The sequence below is a fragment of the Balearica regulorum genome, chromosome 2 (genome assembly GCF_011004875.1).
Source record: "Balearica regulorum gibbericeps isolate bBalReg1 chromosome 2, bBalReg1.pri, whole genome shotgun sequence".
Lineage (NCBI taxonomy): Eukaryota > Metazoa > Chordata > Aves > Gruiformes > Gruidae > Balearica > Balearica regulorum.
The window spans coordinates 22,634,046-22,658,435 of record NC_046185.1 but is presented as its reverse complement, the minus strand read 5'-3'; the positions used below and the strand labels follow the sequence as shown (position 1 = coordinate 22,658,435).

General features: G+C 38.4%; 1 protein-coding gene across 2 annotated transcripts; it reads left to right on the top strand.

Moving 5' to 3' along the window:
* The first annotated feature begins 868 nt into the window (after window positions 1-868).
* ATP6V1C1 (ATPase H+ transporting V1 subunit C1) lies at window positions 869-23,174 on the top strand. Of its 2 annotated transcripts, none has more exons than XM_075743572.1 (13): window positions 869-993; window positions 6,290-6,472; window positions 7,865-7,932; window positions 9,084-9,169; window positions 10,150-10,244; window positions 15,260-15,351; window positions 16,411-16,509; window positions 17,795-17,863; window positions 19,258-19,350; window positions 19,439-19,532; window positions 20,078-20,175; window positions 21,265-21,391; window positions 22,565-23,174. In XM_075743572.1, exons 2-13 carry the CDS (start codon window positions 6,341-6,343, stop codon window positions 22,658-22,660), a joined length of 1,149 nt encoding a protein of 382 aa, XP_075599687.1. In that variant the 5' UTR covers window positions 869-993; window positions 6,290-6,340; the 3' UTR covers window positions 22,661-23,174. The 2 variants fall into 2 exon arrangements, with proteins under 2 accessions (XP_075599687.1, XP_075599688.1); XM_075743573.1 differs by lacking the exon at window positions 869-993 and adding an exon at window positions 1,406-1,429.
* Window positions 23,175-24,390: the final 1,216 nt, after the last annotated feature.

Genomic DNA, 24,390 nt, shown 5'->3' with positions numbered 1-24,390 from the left:
TTCCTGCTTTCTGCAGATAATATTGTGAATTACGATGATAAGCAGTTTCACACAATAAAAGGAATTGACTTCGCTAGTAATAAAGCGATTTACAACCTGCTGTTTTTCACTTAGCAATTACTGTGCAAGGTAAGAAAAATGGGTTTCGGTGCCAAAAGAAACCAGTAGCAGTTTCTAAGTCCATCTTTTCCCACTCTTCCCCTGCATGCATACTGTCTCCTTTCCCAAGTCCTTCACTGCAGATCAACGGCAGTAAAGCATTTAAGTACGCATATACTGATCGCTTTGATTACTGAACTTCCATTGCATTTTCCAAGGCTTTGTGTTTTCCAAGAGCCGACCCAAGGAAAATGAGCCGACTGCACCAAGAACGAACACACAGGCTTTCAACCCTGACTAGCCTTCCCTGCCCTAACGGCAAAATCGTATCAAGCCTTCTTAACAACATCTGCTTCCTCGTGGTGAACGAGGCCTCTCCGATCCACAGGTGGTTTTCCCACAAATTCCCCAATCAAGCCCAGATTGATGGGAAGTGGTCGGAGGCTGCCGGGCCCTGAGGCGGCCAGGGCTGCCCAAGGCCCTGAGGTGGCTGGTGCCTGCCCCTGCCTGCTGGCCTGAGGCGCCCATGGCGGCCGCAGGATGCTCGGCTCGGTGCCCCGAGGAGGCTGGCGGTGTCCGTGACGGCGGCGGTGCCCCGGGCGAGCCCTGGCTGTGGGGTGGGGAGGAGTGAAGGGATGACCGCGCCGGGACCGGCCGGGCCGGGTCTCGAACCCAGGGCCCTATCTCCGCGAACGCCCCGACCGGACCTGTCAGTCACTGCGCCGTGCGTCATCACTCCCTCCCCTCCCCTCGCCCCGCTCCCGCCCCGCTGCTCCGCCGTCTCGTGACCAGCGCTGCGGCGGCGTCAGCTGACTCGGTGCCTCACGTGACCCGCTGGCGGGTGTGCGGGCGGCGCGCGGCTGCAGCTGCCGGCGGGGGATGGAGCAGTAACGGGTAAACGGCGTTGGGAGCCGGCGGGGCCTGGGCCCGGGCCCGGGCCGCGGAGGGGGGGAAGGCGGAGGGGCCGGGCCGCGCCGCGCCCCGAGCGGCTAGTGCAGCGCCGAGGCCTCCCCCGACGGCGGGCCGCGCTGGGCCTGGCGTGAAGGGCAGCGCCGGCCGGGCCCGGCGGTACCGCGGGGGCCCTGCCCGCTGCAGCGTCTCTCCGGGGCTCTGACAGGCCTCGGCGCCGCTCCGGGAGCTGCCGGGCGTCGGGGCTGCCGTGCCGCCGCTCTGCCGGGCTCCCCCGCCGGGGGTGAGGTAGCCGCTCTGGGGTTTTTGTCTTAGGGAGGGCGAAGTGAAAGCGCGGTCCTGGGAGCCTGCGCCGGTGGCTGCCGGGGCAGCTGCTGCCTGCCCGGGCTGTGGGAGCTGTCATCTAACCCCTGAGATCCAGGTCAGCGGCTCTGTGGGGAGTAAAGGCTGCTCCCCCCGCCCCGTGTGCCAGCCCCGCGTCGCCTCCGCACAAGGCCTGTGCGAGCTCTCGGTTGTGAAATCTGCCCGAGTGTAGCTCAGGCTTCCTCATTGTGGCCACTTCTGTTTATGAAATGTGGAGGCAGTGAAGGCCAAGCGCAGAATGGATTTCTGAGAGTGAGCTTGAAGAAATAACACCTTGGGGACCTAGTGCTGGATGTTGGGAGACTTACTTGTTATAAGTCACATTAGTAAATTGAGCTTTCCTGTTGAGCTCAATAGGAATTAAGAAACAATTGCCCCCTCACCCAGTCCTGTTTTTTTTTTTTAAAATGCAATACAAAGAGTCTTAGCTGAGATTCTGTTTTGACATTCCTATGTGTTTTTCCAAGTACAGTACCGAAACTGCTGTTTAGCCCTTTTATTGCGCAGATTATAGTATACTGCATGAGGGATTTTTCTTTGGAAATCCATTTTTCCTAATAACATAGAAATTAAGCAGTATAAATTATGGATACTAATGCAAAATACATTTTAAATAATCAAACTTATGTTGGGCATTAGAGTAGTTAGGGTTCAAAAACAGGTACTCTAGAGGGAAGCTTCAAGGGACGAAATATTTCAAGCATTTTGTAGATAAGTTCTGCTTATTTGACTAGCAGAACATCTTGGCAATGTGTTTGTGCTACTTAAATCTCTTTATAATAGCACATAGAAGACTATTACACTTCGATGTTATGTTGTGGGTATGCTCATGAGAAAGTGTTAAGGAAACTCTGTGGGATGCTGCCCAGTTGTTGAATCTAAAGTGAGTAAAGTGTGTTCTAATGAATTTCTAGTATTAAGCCCTGATAAATGAGAACTTGCATTCTTAGTGAATCCTGAACAAGATAAAGATGGGTCAAAGCAGTGCTGGTTTTGCAAGGTCCTTTTTTTTTTTTTTTTTTTGGAGGTGCAGGTAGTTTGGTCGTTCAGTATTAAGATAGTAACATCATGACCTGTGGAACTGTAAGTATCAAGGTAGCTAGCTCAGTGCTGTATGTAAAATTGGAATTCCAGAACCTGTTCCTGGAAGTTCTGAACTTTGATTCAGCATGGTCTATAGAGATGTTTTTATATAAACTGTTTCTCATTTTCCTGACTTTTTTTTAATGCACTTTTTGTTGAAATTGGCCAGAAAATGCTTACAGTGGCATCCCAGAAGCAGTTTCACCCAATGGGTGGCTTTATCCACTTTCAGCAGAACTAGGACCATAGTTTCTACTCAATATCATAGTGTGGTAGGGTACCGAACGGACAATGTTTAGGAAAAAACACCACCTTGAAAGTGTTAGCTTAACTATAGTTGTGCTACAGTATTGAATGTTTTTAAATTGATAGATTTATGCATTGTAGACAATTCTATTTATGTATGCAGATATCCATTTATGAATATTTCTTCTCTTGAATATACATGAGAAGCAATTGAAATAGCAAAAATAGCTAATAATGATTAGGTGGAACTATACTATGACAAATTCTACTCAAAAGTTCGTTACAAAAAAGTGCTGATCATAGACGTACACGGTGCAAACAACAGTTCACTTGGCCGTTCTTACTGCTTATTCTAGGTTTTATTTGAACATTTGGTATTTCCTGCTTTATTCTTTGATTCTTCTCTTTAAATTTCATGGCTTTCATTTTACAGTGGGTCAGTATGTATTTTTTTGGCTGACTAGCATTTATTTTTGTTTTTCTTACTGTTCTGTAGCACTTGTACTTTCTCCACTGCTTGTTCGTTATTCCCCAGAGTTCTGGTTTCAAACTCCATCCCCCCCCACTTAAAACAAACATACAGACATAAAACTCTTCCTCCAAGCTTTTTTTTTTTTTGACAATACCTCTATTGAGTAGGTACCTAAAATGGGGAATCATCTTACTTCCCATGGCTATTAGAAATGGAACAGAGCTTAGGAAAACCAGCCACACAGACAAAAATGGTGAGGGAGGAAGGGAAGTCCACTAGCTGAAAGATTCCTGGGAGCTACAACTGTTCCACCTGTACCTCTTTACTTTGAGCAGTGAAAAGACCCTGGTTATTCAGTTGAACAATCTATTTTTGCCTCTGATATTGAAGAATCATGAAGTGCTCAAGTTCATTGGGTTTTAAGCATGAAAAAATATTTGCCGCAAGTCTGTCAGGTATTTGTAACTTCAGGCTTGTTTATGGTAGACTTGTAGTCATCATATGAAGTCTGAACAGTTGACCTTTGAAAACTAACTTTAAAAGATTGGAAACCTTTACTTATTGAAAGCCATTATTCTTTGCAATGGGTCTGTTAAAGATTTTTTTATTTTTTTTTTTCCCCTGGAAAAGATGCTTTGATTTTTAATGGTGAACTGATTTTTCCAATCTCTAATGCAGGGAATGAGACTGTGTCATTGTAAACATGTAACTGTTTCCTTAGATGATATAATCTCTGGAAACTTTATACACATTTTTAGGGACTGTTTATGTTTTAGTGGAAAACATGAGAATGCAATGTTCCTTCTGTCTTACAGAATAGGATTCTGGATTTCTACATTATGGCTGTTCCATCTTTTACTTGGATATTTGCACGCTGTTGCTGCCACCACCTAAACTAGTTTATTTATCCAACATTTATTTCAAAGCCTCTTCCAGTCCTAGTCTAGTCAAATCCAAACCAAAACCAATTTAAAGCTTAAACACTTTGACTGTGTGTGTCAGCTGTGGCAGTGTCTCCCTGTGTGGGTGAAGTTTACTGTAAACTTGGCTGTGTCTTTTATAGGGCCAGAGTTCAGTGAAATGTAGGAAAATATTATGTGCAGTGGATTCACTGAGTTTGGCATGTGTTATGGATGATAATGCATCAAAGTAGTCTGAATAAGAGGAAATTTTGTCTCGTTCCAAATAGTTGATAATTAGTAGACCTTCTGTGGAGGCCCATTATGTGAGATAATCCAGTTGGTGCTTCCTAAACAAAGAAGCCCTGTAACACGGGGATGACTGATGTTGCTTTAATTTTTCATACCTCCTGATACCAAAATCATCAGTACAGTATGACTGAGAGTTGTTACAGTACGTGCTTGTGAGCGTGAGGGGCCAGCGATGCCTCAGGGGGTGTTGGCATGGGTTGTGCCCCATTCTGATTCTGCTGTCATGGACTTTCCCCCAGCAGTCAGGGACACAGCATGAGGGAAGAAGCAGACTCAGTCTTTTCACTTGTCCTTCTCAGAGATAGGACCCCTTTTCTTATCCATGCTATTTCCAGGAGCAAAGAACTCCTTATCCCTTCTCTTTACAACCTGCTTTGGCAACTAATCAGGGGAGAAGAGGGAGTAGTTCCAGTGGGGAGAGCAGAGGTAACTTCCAGGTCCTCAACCTTCTGCTGATGAATATAACTAGCTGTGCAGGTGTGCGGCCCCAGCACAGGAGAGTGCCCAGAACTGTGCAGGGTCAGGCCGGACGAGCTTGTGCAGAGTGGAACGTGTGTCTGGTCTTGTAAATATTCTGATTTCTCAAATATCTGTACCCACCTTGGCATTGTCTGATGATAGCACTGCTGTGCTACTACCTGGTAATTCAGTGTCAGACATAGAGTGCACAGTATCAAGAGCATCAATAACTGGATGTCATCATCTCTTGTTATAAACAAGGCCCCTTAATTGAAGGAGGATGGCTGTTATGCCAGTGGCAAGATGTGCTTCATGATATTAATTTAATGGTTGGTAAACTTTCTTCAGCTTTAGGCTTCCTGAGTAGCTGAACAAAAGAATCAGCTAACAGGCCTTGCTTTAGCTCATCTCTAACTTCAACACCCTTGGTCACTTGTTGACGTTATTACACAGATGAAGGATCTATGGGTGTGGTTTTGGGCAAAGTTTGCTACTGTGTCTTAATTCTTAAAAATACAATATTTGATTAAAAAAAAAAAAAAAGAGTGCTGCAGTCTGTGCTTATTATGAAATGTAGGTTTCTCTTTCAAAGCTGCTACAGAAGACATTGCAAATATCAAAATTTGACATTTAGATTCTGTCAAGGTATGCTTTGATTTTGTTCTTCACCTCCTTATTAAAAAAATCCAGTAACTCTCAACTGACTTGTTCTGTTTCTTAGTGACAGAAGAACATATATACTCTTAACTTCCTGAGGTCATTTGCAAAGTAGCTCAATGTAATTTGTATTTAGTACCGATAGTCTCCTGACTAATGCCAGTATGTGTAACATTACTGAAGGTCTGCAATGACAACAGAGATACCAAGCCTAGAACGTGTCCTCCTCTTTGCTGAAACTTTTAGCTGCCAGGAGAACCTTCTTAGTTTGTTCTTTCATGCAAAATTTTATCAGATTTAAATATTTTTTTTAGGCATTTACTCACTTTAAAACACTGTTCTAATCTGAAAAGTGATTGGAAAAGCTATCATGTCAGAATCAAAATTTGTTTTTTTCCTCTTGTGTGTTCAGAAAAAGTTGTCTGTTGTACAGATGCTGGAAAATATATACAGCTGTGAAAATATGATTTGGGTCCTGTTTTATTGGATTTATTTTCAGTTAGATTGCTTATAATCTTTTGAGGAATTGTTGAAAGATGCTAGTGTTGCAAATTCAGCCCACTTTAACTTGCAGGATGGGCATTTTAAAAAGACTTTCCAACTGTGCAAATGTGATTTGGAAGATAGAAAAAATTAATTTGGAGCCACGTGATAATCTTGGTAAAGTCTCTAGCAGCGGCTGAAACTGCACTTTAGTAACATGGAATGAGATGTTTTTCTTCAGGCAAAGCTTTGAATCTGAAACTAATGGCAGATATTCTTTCTCCCCCCACCCTCGCTTCCCTTCTAGCATCTTGCCTCTATCTTCAGAAGCAGAAAGCGTCAAGATAAAGACACAAAAATGACCGAGTTTTGGCTGATTTCTGCTCCTGGGGAAAAAACCTGTCAACAGACATGGGAGAAACTACATGCAGCAACTACAAAAAACAACAATCTTTCTACTAATTCAAAGTTCAATATTCCGGACTTGAAGGTATGTAAGCGCCATTTCATGGCCTAAGAAGTATGTTTGTTTTTTATCATCTTTGTTTCTTTAGGCTAAAACTGTAGCTGGGGAATACTTGCAGACCTTTTAGAGAGAACAGCTGACTTCTTTTTTGATTATGTGTAGATCTAAAAAAATAATTTAGACAACAATTATCTTTTTTTCTGAAATGCTGAGTTAAAACTTCATTACTCTATAAGTTTTAAAGGTTCAGCAAGCTGTGTTCTTTCAGCTAATACAGCAGTTTTTCTAGGGATAGTAGTCTCGACTTCACAGTTAGCTGGAGAAGAAAATTAGAAGAAAAATGGAGAATTGTGATCTGAGTACTCAGATGATATGGTTTGTTTGCTTGTTTTTGACTTCTGAATTGTCTGCTTCTCCTTTTCTGGTTGAGATGGAGTGAAAAGGCTCAATTTAAAATATAGGGGTTGATGAACCAGCTGCTGCCTTTTCTCTGTCCAGAAGTAACACTCTTCTGTTAGAGTAGTGGTTGTCTCCAGCAGAGCATTCCAGTGTGACCTGCTGATGTGTGTTATAGTTCAAAATGTTTTCTTCCTATTTTCTATTACTGTGAGAAGTGAAGAGAAACAAAATCTGAAAGCAGTTTCTCTTGGCTTAATACAATTATCAGGGCATGGAAAAGTTATAAGCCAGTGTCTTCATTAAGAAAAGGTCTATCCTGACATCCAAATGTTTCTTGAACAAGAATTGTGAGCTCAGTTTAACTGAGTGAAAGCTCACCAAAGCTTATCAAAATGAAGATAAGCCACCAATCTCTGTCTACAGAATGGATTAAGTTCAGGTGGCATGATGCCTTGTTCCTGTCTCTGCTAAGGAATGGGCCCGGGGCACAAAGTGCTTCAGTGTGTCTTTTAAGAGGATCTTCCAACTGCCATAACTTAGATTCACATTTAGACTGTCCTGAGTTATTTCAAGAGATCACTAGTAGAGGTAAGAAGAGGGACTCTTGTTGGTCTGACTGCTGCAGTACTCATGTATTGAAAGTTCAATGTTCTGGTTGCCTCCAGCACTGAGATAGCTGATTACAGACATTTCAGATTTGATCTAAAGTAGTAAATCAAATGCTGAAGCAAGTGACTTGTGTGAAATGCAGCCAATTCACAATGTAAAAGTTGTTTTAACATGTTTTGGATGGCTGGAATGCAGGACTGAAACTCTACACCAAACTGGAGTGCGTTATATCTGATACAGTGGTGTTTTAGGGGTATCTTGAGCAAATGAAGTCTGAAATCTTAGAGTACAGTATTTTATGTAGTTTTGAAAAGCTACCTGTTCATGCGACTTAGCTTTTATTGTAATTTGTTTTTATCTTTCTATGTTTATATACAATTGCTAATGCATTTGGATCTTTCGTTCTAGGTTGGCACACTGGATGTTTTGGTTGGTTTGTCAGATGAGCTGGCTAAACTGGATGCATTTGTGGAGAGGTAATAGTTTATTTTTATTAGCATGCAAAATATTAGAATCATGATGTGATGGTTTGCCAAGTCCTAACAATACGTGGATTATATTCAAGTTTTTGGTTTCATAGTGATCCTCTGTAGGCAGTCAGCAAGCTAAGATTTCAATAAGTGAAGCTGCTGTTTTTCCTAGTATCTGTACTTGGAAAAAAATAATGTGAACTTCTTGTGGAATAGTGGGACTTTATGCATTGATGAAGGATGGTTATTGCTATAGTAGTGCTCTGTGCTGCCAGGTCCTGGAGAACTGTTAAGAACTGAGCCTGCCAGCTGCAGGAAGTGATGATGAAATGGAGTAAAACCTGTTCTTTTAGCAAGTTAGAGTACTATTCACAGACTTTGAGAAGGTAACCACGTTGTTTGCTAATCCACAGAGATGATGAAACAGCATTAATATTAAAATGCAAAAGCTGTTCATTTTGAAGAAACTAGTGGTCCTTTGAAAGTGATTTTGAACAAATGTAACAAAACTTCACATAACCAGAACTTGTGGAGCCATCTTCTGTTTCAAGGAGAGAAGTGTTAAGTAGTTGTTTTAAATAGAAACAGCAACTATTTGGCATGGCACATGTGAGTAATATTAAACATAGCTTTTGAAGTGAGGAAGTCAAGTGTTGTGTGAGATCTCATGAGGGCTTATGGCTCTCCATAGCTCTTCAGGTATCTTTGGTGTTTCATTGTCATGGTTGCCTTGTATTTAATTTGAATTATTGATGATTTCTACCTTGCTATCTATTTTTAAAAAGGGGTTAGGATTTTGAAAGTACCACAAACTTAAAAAAAAGATTGGAGTATAATGAGATTACACCTGAAGTCAACCTTTTTTACTTGGAGGCAAGGGAAGTAGCTTTACCTTGTTGAGAACTGATGAGAATCCACTTCAGAAGGATTTAAATAAAGTTCTGGCATGTATCTGAGAAGTTGATCTCCTTCAGATAATGAGCCCAGTTTGTGCTCTTGGAAAGCTTGTATGTAAAGCAATCAACTCTTCCTTTTTGATTCAATCTCTTAATTGTTTTCCCAGGCAATCTCAGATCGGTTTCACGAATGGTATTTCTCAAAATGGCTCTTTTTTCATTCTTTTTTTTTTTTTCATATCTTTATCTTTCACTTTTCAGTGTTGTAAAGAAAGTGGCCCAGTATATGGCTGATGTTCTAGAAGACAGTAAAGATAAAGTTCAGGAGAATCTTCTGGCTAATGGAGGTAAAGTGTTAACCACAATACGTGCATCCTAAAAGCGACAGGAGGGAAGGCAATGATCCTAAAACATACTAAGTGCTGCTTCCTTGTGTGACATTCTGAAGGCCTAGTTTAGACATGGGAAGTAGTTTTTTCATGAGTCATTTGCCTTGAAACAAGTTATAGGATTCAGAACGGCAAGAAATTAGATCTACGTGTTAAATACTCACAGAAGCCTTTTGATCCTTTAGGGCTATATTTTGTTATCATTGGTCTCTGATGGGACATAAAAATGACTGCTACTGATCACTGTAAACATTCTTTGTATTAGTCTGTCATCTGAATAGGTATGATGTAAGCTTTGCTGGAATACTCAGTTGTTCCCAAATTGTAATAAATGTCTTTATAAAACTAGTTGCCTCATGGAAATATTTGTCCATTTTATTGTAGTAAAGAGTTGCACTGGTCTCTAAATCAATGTTTTGTTTTCAGTAGCCAATTCATAAAACGTAACACAGCTTGTATTGATACAAGAGAGGCTAATATGAGTGGCTTAACATGAAGACAAGTACAACGGTCCTAATTAACACAGTTATGCTTAGATAGGGGCTTGGAGTAGTCTCTCTCATAGATAGCTTTACAAAACTGTTGCTTCAGGTGAGCCATGTGAACTTTCCACCTTTTTTTCCATTGTAACCCTCCTTTAGCCCACCCATTTTTCACACAAAGCAAAAAATAGTTGGTCTTGTCTGTGCTTCTCCAGCCACTGTTGACTTAGAGATAATTATTGTTTAGGGTCTACAGAGGTGGCGAAACCAATATCTCAAGGCAGAGGTCATGGATAACTTAAGAAATTTGAAAATAAACAATTAAGCAACAGGGTCCACACATGTGAAGGTCCACAGTCTGTTACAGTACTCTTCTGTTACAGCAGTCCTACATGGAATATCCTACATCGGTCTTTTTATTGCCTGTCTTAACAAAGTTGTTCTTTACAATTTTAGTTGACTTGGTCACCTATATAACAAGGTTCCAGTGGGATATGGCCAAATACCCAATCAAGCAGTCCTTAAAGAATATTTCAGAAATTATTGCAAAGGTAAGGTAGTTTGTTTTATAAAACTTTCCTAGTTGAACTTGAGATATCTATGTGCAAAACTTGGTACTCAAAGGTATTTGTCTGTTTTTGTTAGCTTCATTTAACTTTGATCAATAGCAGTGAACCTGGTAGCAGTGTTTGTGTGTTAGTAACCAAAGTAGTATATTAGGATGGGGATAAGATTTGGAGAGTGCTCTCTCAAGGCCCTTTTGCTGTCTTTGCTAATTTTTGTCTCCTAAGATCACTGAATTAACAAATAAATAGCTAGCAAATTACTGTCACTTACATTTAAATTTTGCTGTACTGGCATGCAATTTGTCTGATGTTCTCAAACTTTGTGGACTATTAGCAGTGAACCAGAGAACTTACCTACCTTCTGAAAGCTATGGCACTCAGTTGTGACAGGGAAGAATGAGCCTTCAATGTTGCATGTAAGGAAAGCTCATTTGAGTGGTGTCACGGGTTTTCCCCGTCTTTACCTTGGTAGAGTTTTTTGCACTTTGGGGACTTCATTTGATTTGTACTTGCTGTGAGCACAGATAGGGCCCTCAGCAGGGACTTAACTGTATCCAAGCAGTGGAAGAGTTCTCTGTAATCTATCTTTGCTTTAATATCTTCCCAGCTTTTTCAGGGTGGGTGTTGTTTTTTTTTTCCTGTAATCTGCAAACTGGCTCTTGGAATTATCTGTGTCAATAAAATGCGTAACCTGGAAAAAAAAAGTACCTGCCCTGGGTACCTATAAAGATAGTCTTTGGTGATGGATCTGTGGAAGCTATAATTAGGGTGGGGATAGAGATGAGTGCTGGCTTTGCTGTAACTGCTGGCTCTCTAGATATTAGTTTCTTTCATGAAACTATTAGTTCAAAATTTTTGCTGAGATTACAGAATCTTAATATATGGTACGTAGGTGACTGAGTATGCAATTAACGCTTTCATTTTGATATTTTCTTTGGGGCTATCTTGGACCTACTCATCTTGAATTTACTCCATAAATTACATTCAGTAGCTGTTCCTGGAAAACATCTGCAGTGTGGAGTTTTGTTGGAGGAACACAGACTGACTTATGACTCTTAAGATTTGCACATTAAAAATATCTCACAGATTTAAAATAATAATCTTAATATCTGACACTGCCTAAGTACATAAACATTTGCTTCTTTAGAAGGTATCAGAATGAAGCATTCAGCTGTTTACTGCAGGTATAGGTGTGAAGTTTTAAGGTGGGAGAAGAGGAACTTGATGGGGAAGGAGGGATAGAGAGACCAAAAGATACAGGGTGAAGTGCTTTCTACAAGTCTTATCAAGGAAGTGGTTATTGAAAAAGCTCCTTGTCTTTGGTTTGGCCTTAGAATAGGAGTGAAAGCTACTGAATTTAAAAAAAAGGGGGAAAAAATCTTCAACTGTGTTTTGTCTCATTTTTGGAACTTACCTGTTGCCATAATTGCTACAAAACCAAGTTCTATATTAAGTTTGTTGAAAAAGCAGCAAAGAACATGAAGGGATGTTTTTGCTCTTCATTGAAATATTATCAAGGATTCAGTGCACATTGTCCTGTGTCCTGGAGCTTGCTAGCTAAATCATCTGTTTACAGCAAAGTTGTACTCCAGAACCTGAACTTTGAATTAGATAACTAGCTTACATTCTTCCCTGTCTATTTTAGAGACCTCATTGAATTATTAGACTGGATACTAAATGCAGAGGAACAGGTCTGCTGGAGTTCAGCATGAGTCATCCTGTTGAAGGTTTCCATTTCTCTGCATGTTTAGCTGTACCTATCTTCTACAAGGACAGCTTCAAGGACACCTGTGTATTAAATCTAATTTCAAATAGTTTAAAAAATGCTTTCAATGGTGAGCCGCAGATGTGTCCTTAATGTGGCAAAGAGAAGGAAGATGATTGAAATTGCCTTACATTCTTGAAGTGACATGTAGGAGATAATGTCACAGGACTTGAAGTAGTTTTGCCCCCAACATAGTTAAAATCTTCACTCTGGCATATGATTAACACGAAGATATAGGAAAATTGATAGAGCTACATTAAATAAATTCTGTGAAGTCTCTTGACATGTTGATGTGAAAATAACTTGAAAAGCATGTCAAATAGTGAGATACTACTTTTCCTGTATGGTTTTAGATCTTCCTTACGGACTATAGCAGCAGATTCTGATGTCTGCCAAAATGATAGTAATGGCAACTGCAATGGGGAGTTTGTCTGTTGAGGCAAAATTATAGCAGCATTGGAAACATTTCAAATAAAAGGAAATCTACTGAATGTATCCATCAAGTTTTTTCAGCTTTTAACTTTCAGAAGTATTGTGAACCCCAGTGTCAATACTGAAGACTTCGAAGATGGTATCAGTGCCGTGTGAGAGCTGTCACTTAATCTAATCGTTCCTCGCATTTGAAATTATGGTCATAAGACTGCTATGCAAGGAGACAACTTCGATAGCCTTAGTGTCCAACGCTTTCACCAATCCCAGTGTCTACTGAAGTAGAACAGCTCTGTTGCGTAGTTACAAGAAGACACTCGTGTATTGCCAACCACTAAGTGGTTTAAATATCCAGGGTTTGCTATTTGTAGAAATAGGCTCACTATGTTAGAGTATCTTGTTGTAGTGTCTTGTAGTATCTTCTTCTGTCTGCCTCATTTTGCAATTACATTTATGAGTTATCCACCAATTCTGCTACCAAAAGGAAGTTTGTATTGTCACTTCATTTGGCAGTTTTACACAAATATATTTTCAAGAGCTTTGCTGTGACGTTGAGGTTTGCTGAATAGGAAGCAAAGCTGATTCTTCTTTACAGTAAACTCCAGACAGTGCAGCAGTAACAGGCTTTTGTCTAAGCAATCATCTTTTAAAAGGCTACTGACTTTAAAAATGAGAGCAATTAGAGTATTGACAATTAGGACAGAAGAATGGAACCAGTTCCTAAAGGCAATATTTGGTATTAATGGTTTTTTCTTTTTGTCATTAAACAATGCATAGTTAGACTGTTGAAAGTTTTGATCCTTGGAAAAGGCAGAGGGGAAGGTTGTCGGTCTGGGGAAAAGTCCAAATGCACAAAGGTACTAGCTTAATAGCTTCTAATTTTTTTTTTTTCCCTAATGCTGTCTTCTAGCTGTATTAAAAAAAAAAAAGTGTTAGTGCCATTTCTTGTAGTATAAAAAAGTTTTCATGAAGATGTGTCCTTTGTGATGCCTACTGAATTGTTCCATATGCTTTGCTAAAGGTTACATCAGTCAAAGAAGTTCAATAACCTTAAATACTCACATGTTTAAAAAGTAGATTGTCTTATTTTCACAGTATTTTGTCTAAAGCTTTGCTGTATCTGTGAAGGTGCAAGCTGTTAACGTGTTGCCAAATGAAACTGCCAGAATGTTCATGCTTTTAATGACTTCTTCCTCTTACAGACAAGTGAACTTCCATGTTACATAAACAAGGTCACTGTATAACTGAGTGACGTAGTTTTTGGGAGATTTATTTTGTGGAAATAAAGTCATATCTGGATCCCCAAGATGAAGTCTTGTATGCAAACAAAATGTTTTGTCAGTGGCCTAAGTCCAAATAAAGGGAGAGTCCCTTGACTGTGTTCAGATAGTTGGCCCTGGGAATTTTTACATCCTTGTACCTGCATACCACAGTGTGGAGGCAGTGAAGGAGAGAGTAGGCAGCATTATGATGCCAGACAAATACTACACCACATTCTTTCAGTTATCCAACTAAGTATATTGATTTTAAAATACTTCCTTTTATAGGGTACATGCTGGTAAGAATGTGATTGGATGTTTAAGACCTACTAATTGCTTAATTTGTTTTGTGTTCTTCCACTTGCTGCCAAGTTACCTGGGTGGGAATTAATCATTTTTAGTAATCATTCTAATTATCTGAAATCCATCCTCCAGGATTAGAGGGTTTATTTGAGCAGGAATGGCAAGTCAAATGTGAGTCTGAGTCTAAACAGTAATATAGTTGGAACTTTCATATCAAAATTTGAAAGATGATTGAAGGCTGCCAGTGACATTAAACTTAGAATGCTGCCTCTACTTGATTAGACATATTTATTGTCTGAAATAAATTGGATTCAAGTCTGAAATACTGTTTATCTGTCTGCCCTGGAACTGGCTCTGTGCAACTTCCGAGATTCCAAAATAATAGTTTTTATTAAATTAAGAAAGTCTCTAGAAACCAGATTTTTCTTTATAGTTGTACGCCACTGCCAATGGAAAACAGCATAAAAGATGACTTTGAAGGGAGATGGTGATATGATGTATTGTATTTTCCTTTGCAAATATACAAAATGGGAAATAGCTCTCTTTGGGGGGGGGGGGGGAGGATAAAATAATGGTGATAACATTTAGAATTGCAGATAGTAACAGCCATTTGGAATCAGGCAGATGATGCATTTAGTTGACATTCTGTCTTTGAGTGACCAAGGCTGTTTATCTGAAGGAAAGGTGCAAATTGCAGTAGGCAAATACGGTGCAACGGTCTCTCCTCTGAAGTTGTAGATGATGCAAAGAATAGTGCTTTGGGTTACTTAATTCTTGATTTGCTACGCATAAAACCATAGTATCATTCTTGTCACTGAAATTCTAATGAGGAAAAAGTATAATGAGAAGTGAGGCAACAGCTGGAGGAAATGATACCCAGTGTTCACAAGTATTTTTGTATCACAGTAGGAAGGTAAACTTCATATGATCTCTCCTGTCAGCTGAGATGGAGGGTGCTAGCCTCAAGGTGATGGAGTAATGATCAGCTGGATGCAGAACCATGTCCAGTTGATACCAGAAGAGGATGTGTAACTTTTATTGTTGGCTGCCTTTCCTTTAAAGGAATTCTGACTTAGAGTGTTCTGAGTTTTGAATGAAGTTTGTCAAGCACTAGAGAAATAAAGTTTTTAACTTATGTATTTTTCATTAAGTTCTTGTTGGCAGATCTAAGCTTTGAAGTTGAGCAATCATTTAAAAACTATTCCAGTCCTTTAGATACCGTTCCTTTTATTTTTATCTTTAAGGGAGTAAACCAGATTGACAATGATCTAAAAGCAAGAGCCTCAGCATACAATAATCTGAAAGGGAACCTTCAGAATTTGGAAAGAAAGAATGCGTAAGTCACATTGTTTTTTGTTAATGTAGCACCGAATAGTTATTTAACCATGAAAACTTAGTATTGTGTGAGGAGGTACAGGCTCTAAGCTTAATGTATTTTTGAGATGTTTATCAGTCTTGAATAGCAGCTGTCATAAAAGAACACTTATTACCAACTGACTTGTTGGTAATAGCTCACTTGTGAAATTGTGAAATACACAAAAGCATGTGCAAATAGTATAAATTGCTGGAGCCATTGAGAGAAGCTTGCTGTTAGTGGTGTGTGACACTACTACTTAGGTGTCTGTCTAAACAAGGAAATCTTTCCCTTCGCTCCAACTTATGCTTTGAACATATCAATATTTACTGGTTAATTTTGAGGGAAGAAACCCAGTGAGACAGCTGTTGTATACATGCAGATAAACAAAACAAGGACTGAGTGCTGTCTTGTCGTGTGCATGTGATGCTTATCTGAAATACAGGTGAGGTACAGTATCTCTGATGATTAATTTGGCCCAACCCTACCATTATGGTTAATGGTACGAGCCTGCTGGCCGATTCAGAACCATGGGTCATACTAATGATAGCCGTAAGTTCCCTGTTAAGCCATGGTAATTTGTCAGTTACGCTCCATTAAATATGCCTATGTTCTTAGTCTGTTGTGAATACAAGGTAATACGCTGCTTTAAATTTCTATTGAGGTTCTCCAGTGTGTAGGTCTGTACTAGATTAGTTGTAACTCTGAGACTCCATATACTGGACTTCACAATTAATGGTTTCAATGGTTCTTGTGTTTTTAAATCACTTCTTTTAAAAGAGAGCTTGGCTTCTTAAGTGTGTGAGGTATTTGGAATATGGAAATGACGCACAGCAGTGTAGCTACTGATAAAAGCTTTTGGTGACTTTAGACAGTAAGATATAAAATGCGTATAAGGACATTTTGTTTGCTCTGCTAATAATGAATGCATAAGTAAAATATATTTTTGAAAATGTTGTATTATCAAGCACTGGAAACTGTTGTCCAGATGAATTTGATTCTTAAACATGTTATTTACTCTGGCTGTCTGTTTCTCTGCAGGGGAAGCTTGCTAACCAGAAGTCTTGCTGATATTGTAAAGAAAGAGGACTTTGTACTCGATTCAGAATATTTGGTCACGTTATTAGTGATTGTACCGAAGTAAGATTATTGTTTGTCCTAAAACCAGAATAAAAATAATAAAAAAAAATCAAATAATAGATCCCACAGCCCTATAATACTGGACATTAATAAGGACATCTGAGGTTTTCCTGGATGAATTAACACAGACTTTTGGATGCTTTATAGAGGCAAATGGGTGTCTGTTGCGTTGTTCACGAGAGCTCATCATAAGGAATACTGAGTGCTCGTGAATTTCTTAAAGAAACTGGAAATTAGAGTTATGTCTCTTATCTAATACCAGCCATGGCTAGTCATGTTGCAGAAAGTATCCTTAAGAAAATAAGTACTCAGTAAAAACATGACTTGTTTTACATTAGAAGGCTTAATGATTAAATTACCCTGGTTAGGACTATACTGGCTTTCACCACTTAGTGAGTGAACTCCTTACTTCTTTGCTCTGCACTTTTTCAGATTGCCAGAACGCTGCTTTTTTTACTTCTCTATGTCTCTACCAATGTAACACTGCTTATGCCACATGGCTGGGAACAGGTTGTGTCTGTCTGAAATGTTTAAACAACAAAACCCACCCGTTTCCCTGGCCAAGGAAAATGGTGGTACAGATGTCCTTAATCCTCTTGTAAAATGAGAAAATGGTACTAGAATGTCTTTCTGGAGCTGGAAACAAAGAGTTTCTAACTTTTAAAGGTAGCCAGTAGGCTGGGCAAAACTGCTGAAGTTTTGCAGTGACTTCAGCAGAAAACAGGTGGTTAGTATATCTTGACTTGTTTTTCTTTTACCTTTGACTTGTTTTTGGTGTTGAAAGGGTGGAACCTCTTCACCACCAACTACAGAAAGGCAGGGCTTCCAAAATTCTCAGCAGTCCTTCAGGCAAGTGCAGGACTCTGAGGAACCCACTTGTAATTGTGTAAAAAGTATTTCTCTCTGTAACTTTGCTCTTCTGAGTTAGGTAAGGAGTTTCTGATAAACCTTGAAAGTTAAGTCCATTTGGTCCCCTGAGATCTGTACTTAATGATGACTAATTTAATCTCCTAGTTCTTTGATTTCAGAAATGTTACACTTGTAAACGTATATGAAGACTGAAGATAAAATATCTTACTTTTGCTATAATTATAGTTTATTTAGCAATAATCTTAAAAACACCATGAGGAGGAGGACTGTCCCTGATGTCTTGTGCATTTCTGACAACCTACACCTGAGTTGGAAGATGAGATAATTAAATGGTTTTAGCATTTTTTTTTAAACTTGATTCATTAATCTAAGATTTCTTACTGCAGTACTAAAGGTCTAACTGTGTATTCTCTAGGTTAAATTATAATGACTGGGTTAAGCAATACGAAACATTAGCAGAGATGGTTGTACCACGTTCCAGCAAGTAAGTTAAATGCTAAATCTCATACTTGCATGTGCTAGAAGTATTCTTTGTGTGCAGTAACTTTGAATTTTAAAGATTAGTCAAAAACTTGTCAAAATGTCTAGCTTTATAGCTATACCTGATCAAGCTTGATTATGTTGCAGTTGAGGAAAAATTCAGAGGGTCTCTAACTCTAGGTTTAACAAAACTATCAGACTACTTTATGTGGGATGAGTAAAAGAATTGAAAAGTTCATCTAGGTCAGGTCAGGCATGTTCAGCTTCAAGCTAGTGCATGGTGGGTTTAACAACAAATATTTGCTGTTATACTGTAAGCTTAATGCCCGAGGACTTGAAAAAAGTTACATATACCCTTTGAAAACTGCTAAAAAATGAAGAACTGGAAGCCTATATGGCTTTCTTGTGTGCAAAGAAAAGTATCTTGTCTCTTACTGGCTGACAAAGGTCCTTGGTACAAAGCCGGTGCTTGATGGCTGTGATGGGCAAGACTGAGGCCCAGATTTGCTAATACTGTTAAGCTGCTTTAGCAATCTTGTAACCACATTGAAAATTGAGTCCAAGTGTAGCACAGAGCATTGATGTGGTGTTAATTTTAACTGACAGAGTGAAGTTTTGATCAGGCAGATCTGGTATTACTAGCTCTGTGCCAGTTATAAAATCTGAACTTGCTCTGGCTAACTTGACATTTGAGTTGAATCAGCTTGAGCCTAGTGGGAGATCTGCTAGTGATTCTTACTTAATAACTGGAAAACTATGACCGAGGGATAACTTAAGAGATGACTTGTTAAACTGTGGGACAGTGCTTGTATTGAAGATAGTATGGCATTGAGGAGTAGTATAAATCTCTTCAAGCTTTTTTCCTAAGGTGAAGTCTCAAAATAATCAGTATTGTCTTGGACTATAAAATAGTAAATCTAGGGGTAGTTTTTACAGCCTAAGCAGCACTTTTTCTTACCAGCCTATGTCTCTTTTAATTTGTGTCCTTTTCTATTTTAAATCCATTTCCTTTTTCTTTAAAACACACATTTCTAAGATTTCTAAGATTCTAAGATTTCTGTAGTCCAAATTTTTCAGTATTAAACCAGCTTTAGTTCCTTTTTCTTTAAAATTGTGTTAACATGAACAAATACCCTGACACATATAAAGTGTTTCTGAGTGGTGAAGTCTCTAAATCTGAAATGGAAACTGTCATCCTTTACAAAGGGAGTGATTAAAAGCAGTTGCTAAAGTTTCTGTTACTTTCTTTATAAGGGCATTACTTCCCAAATTAAACACATGTGATTATCTACATTTATGTTCTTGCCTGAGCAGCGATAAAGTACGACTTAAGCTGCTGTATACCTGATTGGTGGTGACTTGAACCTTATTAATTCTGACACTTTTTTTTCTGTGTAGTGTACTCTTTGAGGATCAAGATAGTTACCTTTGTAATGTCACCTTGTTCAGGAAGGCAGTGGATGACTTCAAGCATAAAGCCAGAGAATATAAGTAAGGCTTATTTTGTGTCTGTTCTGTGTCTCATGCTTTGAAGGATCTCCAGATAGCCAGTTTTGATTTTATTCACTTCCAAATGCAGATTTGTGGTCCGTGACTTCCAGTATAATGAAGAAGAGATGAAAGCAGATAAAGAAGAAATGAATAGACTGTCAACTGACAAGAAGAAACAGTTTGTAAGTCTGTATAAACTAGTCATTATAGAAACATGAGATGTCTAAGACTTGTTATTGCTACATAACAATTTCATGAACTTGTGATTCTGAGAAAGCGTTGCAAGGATAACATGACATAGCCTGCCACCCAGCTAATCTGCTCAGGGATAATTGAGTTTCCTGTAGAACAAATGCTCCTCACTGCATTGAACCAAGTACTGATATTGCAGCTGATAATATATGAAGTTTGAAAATGGGCAAGCATTTGAATGAAGTAATCACATATTACTAAAGTAATATGTGTCCTTAATATAGTTAACCCATGACAGCTGAGGTGGTGTACTGAAGAGATGACAGAAGTATCATTAAATTTCTCTTCAATTAGTATTGAAACATCCTTGAGCCATTACGTCCATGTTGAACTCTGCCTTTAAGTTGTCTTTGTTGTCATGGTACGGATATTGAGTATCTGCTCAAACATGCTTGATGGGCTGATTCTTTTTCTGAAGTTTGAATAACAATTCTTTTTTTTTTTTTTTTTTTTTTTCCCCTCTTCACTTTCACAGGGGCCTCTGGTTCGGTGGCTGAAAGTTAATTTCAGTGAAGCTTTCATTGCGTGGATTCATGTGAAAGCACTACGAGTTTTTGTTGAATCTGTTTTAAGGTAATGAGGCAGACCTGAATAGCACTTTTCTCCCTAGACTTTGCATGAATTTACGTCTAGCTTGGGTTTATCAAACTGAGGTGTGTGAATGCCACTCTTTCAGGAAGGAGGGAACAAGAAGTAGGGCAGTGAGCCAGGGCCTTAGGAATTAAAGGTACTCTGTACTTTACAGCAAGGCATATCTGCTGATTCTTAGTTTTCTTTATGAGCTGCTTGTAAAAAGAGCTTACTATATCTTCTGTTGAAGTAGGAAATGGGAGTAGTTCAGAATAAAAAGTATTCAGGCTTTGAGTGATATAGCTTGACAACTTGAAATGTATGCTTTTTCTCTAAAACATGCCTTTCTAAAAATTTTGTTGTCTAAACTTTTCAGTATGAAACAGTTCAATATTATAACTATAAAATTTCTCTGCTTTTTTCTTCATCCGTATCCAGAAGTATAGTTACTAAGCTGACTTAAGAGCTGTAGTTGTTCTGCAGAAGGAAGGACTTGGATTTTTAGAGTTGAAAGGACTTCTGCCTTTGTCAGAAAATGGAAAGGTTTTTTAGTCTTTTTGATAAGTTGTCATAAAGGAGACAGAGGAGAAAAAGAAAAAAAAATCACATTAACTTGCATACTAGTCTGTTTCATAGCTGCTGCAGGCTTATTTTGAAGACAAACTTGGATAAGGAAGAAAGCTGAACTTGATCTGAATATTGTCAGATGTTTCCACACATCTAGAAAGGAGGATAGAGTACAGATTAGATTCTCCACCTAGTGGCATAAGCAAAGTCTTTCAAGTAATCTAATTGGAATGTTTGAAACAGTCTGAGACTTCAGGTAATTTTGAGAATTGTGCTAAGTACTCAAGGATTTAAAATGATTTTAAAAGCATTTAGACTTTTGTTATTTTAAACTTGAAGAAAGAAATTCTACTTTATTGATGCCTTATGAATTGTAGAAACAGAACGGTCTTGCAAAAATGAAAATGAGCAGAATTTCCTCTTCAGCAAGAGAATTCTTTCTCAAAATAAAATAAAATTCTGCTTTGAAAGGATAAAAGAAGGCTTATTTCAGCATTTTCATAGTTTTCTACTTGATTTCCTCAGATATGGTTTGCCAGTTAACTTCCAGGCAATGCTGCTTCAGCCTAATAAGAAAACAATGAAGAAACTGAGGGAGGTTTTGTATGACTTATACAAACACCTTGACAGCAGTGCAGCAGCTATCATTGATGTAAGTATTTTTTATAACTGCTACTCCTCTTCAATATTAAGTTTAGTCTGTTTAAACAGAAAAAAAGTCTGTTGGCTTTATTAAAAAGCTACACCTCTCCACATTCTCTATCATTCTGTCACAGTACAGAAAATTTTGTCTCCTTATAAAAATGCCACTTCTATTTTACATTTAGTCAGAGCAGATGGTATTTAAAGTTGCGACCAATGCATTTGATGAGCTGTTAAGTATAAAAGCCTCATGTAACTTCTTACTGCATTCTTTCCTCCTACCGATGGAAAGATATCTTATAGACTGTATACATATTCATATCGTTAAAGAATTCAGACAAAGTCAGCTTTGATCTGAAACTAGACTTAGAGAATGTGAACTTTTTTTTTGAGCCCAGAAGGAATACATAAATTGTCCACAGTCTACAGTAACAGTGGCCTTAACACCGAAACAATTTTTTTCTGTTGTTGCATTGCTGTCTTTGTTTTTAAGTTAACATATTGTCCTTCTCTGTTGAAGGAGGTTGAATTGATGCCAAGGTTAGAATCATGCTTTCCATCAGTAGAGGTCTCATTTTCATGTTTAAAACTGGTTTGCTGGGAGGCTTGTTCTACTAATTTGTTTTGTATTGAAAAGCAATGCTTTTCATCGTTAAAGATTAACTAACGATAGACCACAGAATGAGTTTAGATGAATTTTAAAAGACTAAAAGGAATCTTTCATAACATTAAATAGAATATGATGTTTTTCCAAAGTATTTCCAGTTCTTTTTGGGGAAAGGGGATGAGAGATAGTTAAGGTGAAAATTAAAGATGCTGAACTTCATGTAACTTCCTGGATCATTCAGCACCCTGTGTCATTCTTTTCATAAACTATCTGTGTTTAGAAGTAGTAAAACTTAATTGCAGTACTTTTCCTTCCATTTTGTGACAGTTTGTTTACTATAGCAACAGATGTGAATTATTGATACAAAGCTACTTAGATTTTGAAAAAGTGCTTGTATTTCATTTTGAAAAATACTGTTATTCATTTGTCAAAGTTCTAACTTTGTTGCTAAACAGTCACTTGAACATGAAAAATTAAGCTTGCCTATTTGCTTCTAAAACATGTGAATGTTTCATCTACTTCTGAACAGGAGTGTGAATTGTAAGGGTATAACTGGTTTTAAAACTTTATTTGCAGGCAACTATGGATATTCCAGGCTTAAACCTCAGTCAGCAGGAGTACTACCCATATGTGTACTACAAGATTGATTGTAATTTACTGGAATTCAAGTAAAAGTTCCCTAACATGACAATCTTCTCAGTGTTGGTGTAAACAAACAGAAGTGAGGTTGAAGTACAGTAATACTTTTAACACTCTACTAATCATCTGCTTGCTGCTTATGTTAGGTGAATTTAACACACAGTGGTCCATCTCTAGACGTTTTCTTTTTAAAGAACAGTGTAGGTAATCTGCTGTTAATCGATTATGTCTGTAAATGTATATTGAGAGAATTGAAGTATTTATAAACAGAGTGATTTATTTAAGGAAAAGCTCATTCCTCTTTCATATGGTGGTCTGTGTTAATTCCATTTACCATTGTTTATTAAAAAACTTGTTTACAGAAGAATAGCGTAAATGTTCATGGCCATTTTGTTCATTTGATTTAGTAGATACGATTGTGTTAACGTTGTTGAACTGTGATGTAAAGTATGTAAAATTGGTATGAAATTGTGCTTTCTGAATGGTTTAAAATTACAATTGAAGCACTGTAAACACAGGAAAAAATAAACATACCTGTGCAAATGTGTCACTTTCTTGTACCACATATTACTGTAGTTACCTGTGCCTAAACTGAAGCAATGCATTCTGTCTTAAAACCAATGCTGCAGCCTGCATGCAGTGGTACAGAAATGCAGTTGACTTCAGCACTAATACTTTTAAGAGATGCAGGTATTACTTTTGCTTTGTGCAGAAATGCTCAAGTATGTTATTTGGCCACCAAACCTATGTATGAATGTTTTTTCATGTTTATGTCTTCATGACTAAAGAAAATAGGAGATGATTATTGGGAAGATGGGAGTAACCTGGGATGCTGACAAGCTAGGCTGATCTGGGATTTTTTGATAAGTCTTTTGTTCTTTTCAATCAGTTGAAGCTTGGGATTACTTTATGGCTTTGAATACTGTTACTATGAGATGCTCACTTTTTTTTTGGGGGGGGGGGGGGCAGCATCCTTTCTACCATACAGGTAGACCTTTTAATATGTATAGAGAGGGGTTGTTTATTTCAGTAGCAGTTATCACAGCTATTACAAGTATTCTACATGTTCCAGTTGCTAAATATGTGGTAAAACCTGCAGTACCTTTCAAAACTGACTGGAATTAAAGATTGAGACTGAGGATTTGTCAAAATTAGTATTTGAAGTACTGTAACCACTGGATTTTTTTTTTTAATTTGGTCCCTAACTGAAAATAGCAGTACTGTGAATCTAAGCAGTATAGAGCTGTCAGCTCCAGAAGTACTTTTGAGGAATTTGCTATATGTGATAAGCCAACATTGAGATCTTTACTTATTAAAAAAGAAGGCTAGCTTTTGAGTGCACGAGTTGCATCTAGCTACTGATAATGAAATGGGGTTTGAAGTCTATAAAAAAAATATTTACTGCGTAAAATTATATTTGCTTTTCTTTTTTTATAAGTAAAAGGGGAAAGAGTGAGATCAAGTGTTCAGTTGTGCTCACACTCCCGTGCTCTCACTCACTTCCTTACAGAAGATAACAGCTGCTTACTGTGTTGACCAGGTTGTTAAAGCATGCGAGCAAGTGGAAGGGGTTTTCCCCTTTATCACCCAGCTCCACCCCTTCCACTGGCTTTCGTTGTTACTACGTACAAAGGTAGTTGTCTTGGTTCTGAGCCCATTGTAACTGAGATAAATAACTTTACCACTAAGTAGTTTTTCTTTGGTCCACTGGAAGCATTTAATCCTGCTTCCAGGATCACAGAATGAATCAGGCTAAACTGTTG